This window comes from Octopus bimaculoides, chromosome 2 (genome assembly GCF_001194135.2).
Source record: "Octopus bimaculoides isolate UCB-OBI-ISO-001 chromosome 2, ASM119413v2, whole genome shotgun sequence".
Lineage (NCBI taxonomy): Eukaryota > Metazoa > Mollusca > Cephalopoda > Octopoda > Octopodidae > Octopus > Octopus bimaculoides.
This window is the reverse complement of record NC_068982.1, coordinates 115,559,129-115,568,581: the sequence shown is the minus strand read 5'-3', so window position 1 is coordinate 115,568,581 and position 9,453 is coordinate 115,559,129. Positions and strand designations below refer to the sequence as shown.

At 33.0% G+C, this 9,453-nt stretch overlaps 1 protein-coding gene across 15 annotated transcripts in view; it reads right to left on the bottom strand.

Moving 5' to 3' along the window:
- The window catches only part of LOC106879353 (spectrin alpha chain), a 93,630-nt gene that overhangs the window by 41,913 nt on the left and 42,264 nt on the right, over positions 1 to 9,453 (bottom strand). For all 15 annotated transcript variants that reach the window (XM_052978633.1, XM_052978636.1, XM_052978635.1 and 12 more), the window contains 15 exons: positions 9,095 to 9,186; positions 8,221 to 8,365; positions 7,853 to 7,969; positions 7,547 to 7,720; positions 6,683 to 6,784; positions 6,449 to 6,586; positions 4,989 to 5,099; positions 4,772 to 4,849; positions 4,355 to 4,510; positions 2,307 to 2,449; positions 1,950 to 2,011; positions 1,659 to 1,771; positions 1,476 to 1,544; positions 605 to 721; positions 353 to 479 (listed from right to left, as the gene is read on the bottom strand). In XM_052978633.1, the coding sequence (XP_052834593.1) occupies positions 353 to 479; positions 605 to 721; positions 1,476 to 1,544; positions 1,659 to 1,771; positions 1,950 to 2,011; positions 2,307 to 2,449; positions 4,355 to 4,510; positions 4,772 to 4,849; positions 4,989 to 5,099; positions 6,449 to 6,586; positions 6,683 to 6,784; positions 7,547 to 7,720; positions 7,853 to 7,969; positions 8,221 to 8,365; positions 9,095 to 9,186 (1,744 nt within the window). The remainder of the gene's footprint in view (positions 1 to 352; positions 480 to 604; positions 722 to 1,475; positions 1,545 to 1,658; positions 1,772 to 1,949; positions 2,012 to 2,306; positions 2,450 to 4,354; positions 4,511 to 4,771; positions 4,850 to 4,988; positions 5,100 to 6,448; positions 6,587 to 6,682; positions 6,785 to 7,546; positions 7,721 to 7,852; positions 7,970 to 8,220; positions 8,366 to 9,094; positions 9,187 to 9,453) is intronic.

Here is a 9,453-nt window from a genome sequence, read left to right as displayed (position 1 = left end):
AGTCTGCCTTTTACTCTGAGTGAGAGTCCCTTTGTCGCCAGCAGGGGTAAGAGCTCTCTAAACTTTGCCCAGGCTATTCTTATTCTAGCAGCTACACTTTCAGCGCACCCACCCCCACTACTAACTTGGTCGCCCAGATAGCGGAAGCTATCGACTACCTCTAGTTTTTCACCCTGGAATGAGATAGAAGTTGTTTCCTGTTTGTTTACAGTCTTTATTGCACCTGAACATCTGCCACAAACAAAAACTAACTTGCTAGTTAACCTGCCTTTGATGTTGCTGCACCTCTTATGTGTCCATAGCTTGCACCGGGTACATCTTATAGAGTTTTGTGAAAACCCTTATTTCTTACCTCTGTTTGTAGAAGCAGCAATAGGTTCTTTCTCTCTGATCCAATCTTCTTCATCCTCAACATCACGAAGAAACTGCTGAAGTCGGAGAGCATCATCCAACTTCTGTTTACGACCACCTGTTGGTTCCTGAAATGGAGGGGGTATAATTTTCAGACAGTGCTTAACTATTGCAACTAAACCTACAATGTAGAATATATTACTAAAATATTTTCAAATAATGAATAAATAACATACATATTAAGGATTTTTACCTGGAGAGATTTGTAACGTCCAAGAACTTCGTTTTTCCTTTTCTGAATGTTTTCAACATCAAAATGACCAGATTCAACAAATGCCTGAGCCTGAACATGGATCCCATCAACGCGATCCTAAAATAAGAAATATTAATTAGAGTAAATACTGGTTCAATCTTTCAACAACAAATTAACTGTATCTTAAATTATGAATCTTATGTTAAAAAAAATTATGGACATCATGAATCCCAATTTTAAAAAAATAAAATGCTAAATTTTCCAAGTCTTGACTGCTAGAAATAATCCTGGTATTCAAACATAATATAAATTAGTCCTCTACTAATCGCTGTTTGAACAATTAATATTTTGATAAAAACAAAACATTTTAGAACAGCCAATTGGAGTGGTGAGAGTATTTCCCAGACCACAATGCTTAGAGGTGTTTCTCCATTTCTTACAAATGGTCCATCACACAAAACCAAAACCAGCATAAAATACCTGCCTCTCCTGTCATCTAGATCCTGCACTAAACAATATACCTAATCCTTCTAACCACTTAGAATTCATTGGTTCCTCAATTTTTTTCTGAGGAACTTAGTTTGCTGGATAAATGTTGAATTTGGAACCTTAAAAACACTGCAGAGATATATGTGCGGCTAAATATTTTCATTCAGTTTGAGTAAAGGAGGTAAATTTTAGAGTTCAGGTCATTGTAGTAATAGCAAAGAGAAATTAAAATCAAGACTGCTCCTAATTTCTAAAACTAGCTAACATATGCGCATGTGCGTCAGTATATGTATGTGTATCACAAACACACAAGAGATTATTGGAAATATAAGGTTTCAGATCTAAAAGTAAAAGAGCATAAATACAAAGTTTTAATATTTACTTGATGAGCCGTAATGTCTGCTTCCAGTAATCCATGTTTTTTTTGCAGGTTCTGTACACTGGTTAAATCCTAATACAGAATAAGAAGAGTAATGATATGGTTAATATATGTGAACTATCAAATGGATAAATAATTCAACAGTATTGTTTCATGAGGTAGCTGAGCTAGAAAACCAGAGGTTACCTTGCCAAAATCTTCAGACATCAACTGCCCCTCAATATCAACCAACCAACCTTCAACATCAGTAACATTACGGTAGAATTGTTGCTGTAAACTAGCTTCTTTTAAGTTATTACCTGTATCACAAGAAAATAACAATGTAAGTAAATGACAGAACAAATAATTACTCTGATTATATAAAATTTATATTAAAATTCATTATTAGTTCAGTAAATATATCTTTCAAGGTACATTTCATTTTGACTTCAATTGTTAATATAAATTAGCATGAATGAATAAAGACAAATACACCACCTTTCTTTTCTGTTTGTCCTTGAAGCTGTACCCATAATGTTGTAATTTCATCAATCCGTTCTCTGAAGGTTAAAAAAAAAAGATTATAGGTTAGTTGCAGTAAAGAGATGTGGCTGAAAGGGTTAGTTTGGTTTGAAGTAATGAATATTATAGCCTATCTGACAAAACATCTATGGCAATTTGCAATAATCAACTCTTATTTTAAACATTGAATAGCTGGGGTTTATCATATCCAGCAACAACAAATGTCCAATAAATTAATAATGCCTAGGACAGAAGCTCTAATAAATTTTGTAAATCCATTCAAACTAGGCATAAAAAATTAAAACAAAAGATAACTGAATAAGAGATCAGCACCTGATGCTTTCAGAAGCAAAATGTTCTTCTTTGATTAATTCTTCACCAGTTTCTTTAATGGAATCAATACGGCTCTTGTTGGCTTCAAGCTCAGCCTCAAAATTCTGATGTTTCTGAACTTTGGTTTGTAAATTTGTTGGATCCTATGGAACCAGAGAAAAAACGTACAAGTTCAATAAGAGTTTGCAATTTGAAATTTAAATGCTCTTTAAACAACACAAAATTACTTTAAGAATACTTTAACAAGTGTGAATGAGAGAGAGAGAGAGATTTTTTTTTGCCATCACATGATAGTTGTAAATAAGCTTGCCATCACACAAGCAGTGTCATTTGTTTCCTATCTTATGTAAAAACATGTCTGGCCATGAGAAAATATTACCTTACTTAGAAACAGGTGAGAATTGGCAACACAAAGAGCATTCAGTCACAGAACTACCTCAATGAATTCTGTCTGACATATGTTGGCATTGAAATGAAGAGATATATACCTATCTTTTACTTTTGTTTCAGTCACAGGACTGTGACCATGGTGAGGCACTGCCTTGCAGGGTTTAGTCAAATAAATCAATTGTAGCACTTTTTAAAATCTGGTTCTTATTCCAACTGCCCTTTTAGTCAAAACACTAAGTTTACAGAGGACATAAACAAACCAACACTGGTTGTCAAGTACTGATGGAGCAAACACAAATATACACAAACACAATGAGTTTCCATAGTTTCCATCTACCAAATTCACTCACAAGGCATTGGTCAGCCAAAGGCTGCTGTCAAAGACACTTGCCCAAGGTACTGTACAGTGGGGCTGAACCCAAAACCATGTGGTTATAGAGTGAGCTTCTTTACACAGGCAAGGATGTGCCTGTATATACATACATATGTTGATGTATGTATAGACACACATTCATTTTATGCCCCTTTTTTTTCCTATGCTGTCATATTGGAGAGTTGAACAAATATATTGGACAAAGGCATTGTTTTACAACCAGACAGACTTCCATTTGCTAACCCTAATTGGCTTTACTTCAAAAGCACAGAGCTATAGGACAATTTGTTAGCAAGGAATGTCAACAAACAACACTTTTCTTGTGAGGATGGTGTAAACATACAACCATGCACATATACATAACAAGCTTCCATCTGGTTTCTGTCTACCAATTTCATTCACAAGGGCTACAACAGAAGACACTTGGCCAAGATTCCAATGAACTTGAGACCAGGTGATACAAAGCAAACACCATATCTACACATTTATGCATGCATACATAAATACACACACTTGCAGGTGTACATATGTTTGTAAACGGATTGGCACAGGAATATATCCCTATATAAATGTGGGTGGAGGGGTATATATAGATATGCCTGCATAGATGAAAATGTTTTAAAATTAAGTTTCAATTGTATTTGTGTACGAAGAGATGTATGTTACTTGCCCACTAAGATGTGAATAAAATTTGTAATTGCACCAATGATTATATAGATATCCATCAGCAACCAATGAAGAAACTATATTTTACATCAAATAATAACACCCACAGTTATCTACAAAGCCAGTGCTTAAAGAAACCAAGTTCTTACTCAGTAGAAGGTATGCTTAAAATCAATCCTTTAACATAAGGAATTTGACCTCTCCTTGATTTGTACTCCTACACAAATCTAATCTGTCATACCTATATTCAAATACATGATTGCATGAATCCTAGGAGCTAAACACCAACACTGAATATGATCATCCTAGTAGAAGTCAAAATTTTCAACAAAAAATCTGAGTGGGACATGTCTTTGATTTATCTGTAAATTTAAATTCCAACACCCACATCTATATACAAGTCTGAATGAACCTTAACATGTAGACAATAATTCCTTTACACACCGAAGTAGTTTCAAGAGACAATGGGTAAAATTTAATATCAAAATTTAAGAGTAACTTTAATAAAACATTTACAGAAAAATGAAATATAAGTTAATGAGAAATGGTTCAAAAGCATGTAACTACTTATGACAAGTATTTCATTAGGAACAATGAAATGCTTAAAATGCAAACTTACTTTAAAACTCTCATCATTGGCAGTCTTCAGCTTCTCATTGATCCAGCCTTTTGTCTCATCACAGTCTCTCTCAAACATCTGATATCTAGAAGATGCTTCCAACATTTTCTTACGTTCAGCAGATTTTTGGTACAAAGTATTTCTTCTGTGTAACAGCTGGTAGTTAAAATCAAATTGTTTAATAATTTTAGCCTTCAAGCCACTGAATCCTCTTTCACAAAATACAAAATGGCAGTCACTCAAACAGATGCACACAAACATACCACCAACACAATTTAGTATGTTCAAAATGAAATAAGGGTTTAACAGAGGCAGATGTAGAAAATGAAATAGTAATATCAATTCCAGTTGGAATTTAAAATTAACATGATATTTATTGGTTAATACTTTCAAATTGAAAGAAAAACAATTACATACTTGGTTTCTGCGGGTAGCCACATCATCATGGGCATAATGTTCACTTTCAATAAGTTTTGTAGCAAATTCATCTAAAGCCTGAAACAAAAAAAAATAGTTTGATTTAGAAAACACTAAACCTACAGAGCATACTTCAACACTCACTAAGTATACTTTAACATTCAAATGTTTTGATATTTAAAAAAAATGTTTACTTAAATGTTACTTATAAACTCACTTTTATTTTTTCTTCTTGAGCAGCTAAAGATTTTTCGAAATCATCATGTTTTTTTATGAGTGCTTCCACACTGTCAAGTGAATCTCCAAGGTCTTCATTTGCAAGAAAAGCCTGTAAACAGATTTTATTCAAAAGTTTAAAATAATTCAACAAAAAAAATTAAAATTTAATCAGAAATATTTCCAACTCATTTAGAAATAAGTACAAGACTCACCTACATAACTATCTATCTTGCTAGCTAGCTAATTAACTGTCATATCTGTATTCTATTCTGTATTTTTCTAATCTCATGATACTGATAAGTATTTAAACCAAACATTAAAAAAAAAAAATGAATAATGACAGTGCCCCAGCATGGCCACAGCCTTTGGTCTGGTACATGTACAAGATAAAAGTAGCACCCACAGTTATTTGCTAACTAAGGTTATTTCAGTTTTAATTTAACTATCGATCGATGTCTTTTATTGCATAGATTCATAAATCTTCATGACGTTTCATTCACTATGTTAAACATTTCGACTGTGCCTACAGTTTTCCATTTCAGTTATTACCTCCCTTGGCGTAAGCGTAACACAATCAAAAACAATGCAGAAACATCATCATCATCATCGTTTCACGTCAGTTTTCCATGCTGGCGGCATGGGTTGGGTTGGACAGTTTGACTAAGGTCTGGAGAGCCAGCGGCTGCACCAGGCTCCAATCTGATCTGGCAATGGTTCTACAGCTGGATGTCCTTCCTAACACCAACCACTCCAAGAGTGTAGTGGGTGCTTTTTACGTGCCACCGGCACAGGATCCAGTCAGGGGGTACTGGCATCAGTCACGATCAGTTGGTGCTTTTTACGTGCAACCAGCACGGGAGCCAGTCAGGTGGACCTGGCATCGACTAGTTCTCATGCCGGTGGCACATAAAAAAACACCAACTGATCTATAGAATAATATAGATATTGACTTATGTGAAAGTCATGGTTGTTCTGAATAATTGACTCCTATTTAAACAGTCATAGTTATTCTCCATATTGATAGTTAAATAAACATTCAGTTATTTCGTATATTTAGTTTCAATAAACAGTCACTTATTCTGGATACTGACTCATATAAACAGTCAGATAATGTCTACTTCAGGTTACATTGAAGATAATTGACACTCAACCAGGTCAAAATCAATTCAAAGTTGATGAATCAACTGTTAGTAAACAACTTCTGAGTTATAACACGTTTATGATTAATTTTGACACTGACTCCTTAAATTTACAGTTTATAACAATGAGTTTTATACTAAATATAATAAAATATGTGTAGCTAACTCAGCAATCTAAGCTACACCTTGCTTTGTTGATATTGCATTTTAGTACAGGAAAATTCATGACACCAGAATTCATGTTCTTGTTAATATTATAAAGGTCAAGATGTAGCCAATTGTTATCAATCAAATCAATAATATAGATAAAATTATTTACCTCTTGTTTGGTCATCCAAGTGTCAGCCTGTTCGGTGTCTCTATAAAACAGCTGGAGATCCATACATTGTTCATACATAATTCGCCTCTCCTCCCACAAATCAAGAAGGTTGCTGCGTTCAACTGTTAACTCATTCAACTATAACGCAAATAACAAAGCAGAAGACCAGTAAATAATGAGGGTGAAAAGCAAATACCAAAAAAAAAATCAAGATAGAAAAAAAACATTTTTTACCTTTTCTTTCACATCATTTGCAGCATAATGTTCAGAGGTCACTAAATACTGGCCAGCTTCAGTTGTAGCTTTGAAACTGTCGGCACGAGCATCAATCTCACCCTGTAAGATAAAGCAGAATAGTTAAAGAGATGCAAGATCATTCTCTGACAAAGGAGAATAAGCAAGAGTACAAGACTAATTTCACTCAAACTTCAGTCTTTTAATTACTGATTGTTTATATTTGTATTGAAAGAAGGAAAATGTTCAATTATTCAATAATAATTCAAAGAATATATATATTTATAAAGCTATTTACATTTGCACTTATATTTGATATTTTGTGTCTGCAATACACTTTTAATTTTTTGGTTTTTTAAGTAAAAATGTTACTCAAATTTTTATAAAAGTAATGATATGGCATTCAATATTTGATTTTTCAGTGTTTTCACATTCAACTATCTCATGTCCAGTCTTATGATCAGCATCTGTTTTTCAACCAATCTAGGAGAGCAATGACTCCAAATAAGAATTGACTCATACCATGACACCCAGTCCAATCTGTGTCAGTATGGAAAATGATGAAATAATTTTATAACTTGAAAATATAATATAGTTGTTTTAAATAGCTTATAAATATTATCATGAGTCACAGTACAAAAGTTAGATTTTTTTGCTTTTAGTACTAGAATAGGAAAACATTACATGTAAGAAGCATCACCTGCCTCAATCAACCAAAGGGGTTCCATAGTGACTACCAATCAAGCTTAATGTTTAAACACTGAAAAACACTAACAAAAAACTAGTGAGACCAACATTAAATCAATCTTTTACATTATAAGTCTATTTTTTATTGTAATAAATACTGAGAATTTGGAAACTGACCTTGTGTTCATGGTGGCTTTCAAGTAGAGCTTCTGCTCCTGGAACATCTTTGGCAAGATCATCAGCAGAGATGATGGCACGCATATCATGAATCCAAGAGATCAAATCACGAAAGTCAGCAAGAAAGCGATGCAAATTGTTGGAATCATCCAATCGAGATTTTCTCTTAGCAGCCTATAAAGGAAATAAAATGTAACAATAGATACCAACTGTTGAAGAAATACAACCAAAACATTAAACAACAAAAGCATTAAACAATAGATTTAATATAGAAACATTTAACCTTATAAAGAAAAAAAAAACTACCTTCTCACGCAAACTCTGCCAGTTTTCCTCAATTTCTCTTTGTTTAACTTCAATTTGAGGAGCCTGGTCAGTGTGGATTTCTTGAAGACGTTTAGCTTCAGTTCCCAATGAAGTCACCTATAACAAAAGGCAATGCAAACTGTCAGTTTTAATTTCATTAGCCTAATAGAAATACAAATCTAATTTATGAAAGAAACATTTTATTAAAAAAAAAGACATTTGGACAATTTCCCCAAATATAAAAATACACTCAAAGATTTGATTTATGTATTAGTTTACTATAAACAATTATACTTTAGCAACCATGTGTAAAGGAGTTACTTATATCTTAAGAAAAATAATACTTAATGAGTATTATGATAAATTACCTTCTCTTCCAATGCAGCCAAATCTCGTTCTACTCCTTCATGTTTTCTCTGAAGTGCTTGTACACTAGCAAGGTCTCGGCCATGATCATCAGATGAAAGAACAGTATCTTTCTCAGTGATCCAAGCAATAGTTTCATCAGCATCTCTGAAAAATAAACCATTGCAAACATTGATGAACAGTGATTCAGTCAAACAATATTTAATGGTAGATATTGAAAGAAATGTAAAATACAAGCTAAGCAGTGCTTGCTTTAGTTTGGCCAATAAGTTCTAATTTGGCATGAGTACTTTGTGATAAAAAGGTCGTTCAGCTTTAAAAGCAATTCCTCCAGCAAAATGCTAATGTACAAATTTTCAACACTATCCAACTCATAATAGCAATGGAAAGTGAATATAAGCCAGTGATAAACACAAAAGCCCAAAATGAAAATAAGAAGCCTATGATTGAGGAAATGAGAATCATGAAGTACAGTTAAGTATAAGCAATTAGAATGATAGAATCAAATGAGTCAAAGTTGCATACTCAGTACAGCTAGTGCTTACCTAAGCAAGAAAGTAATATAAAAAAAAAATTTGAAACTTGTTGAATCAACATATTCAATAAACACATTCAAGAACCAGGTTATATGAAGTGGACTTTTAGATTAATAAAATGTGATAAAGATGATTTCAAATGCAATAAGAAATAATTGAAATCTATTCAATTATTAATGTAAAATCTTTTATATTCAAAATGTGTTATCAGATATGCCCTACTTCATAACTGGTGGTAGAGCAGTTGGATGGAGGGGTACCAACCAACGAATGTGGGGGCATTGCATAGTTGCTCATTCATTCATAGATATATACTATAATGATAGGATTGTTTTGATACCTGTTAAAACGTTGGATCTCATGTGCACCGAAAAGTCTTTCTTGACGAAACAATGAGCGAGATTTCAAACGTTGCCAAGCTTCATTTACCTCCTGTAAAAAAAGTATTAATCATTACTCAAATGTTTGCATGATTTTTAAAAAAATATTTTAACTATTTTACCTTTTAAAATCAAGTGATATTACTGTAGGCATACATTAATGTTAAATATGTGCTTTACAAGACTAATTACTGCAAAACCTCAATCTCATTATATAATGAAATGGATGATAAAATAAATCTTCAAAAGTATAAAGCAAAAATAAATTCAAATATCATTGAAGTTGTTTAGATAGAACAACAGTAGCCATAGTCAAGTA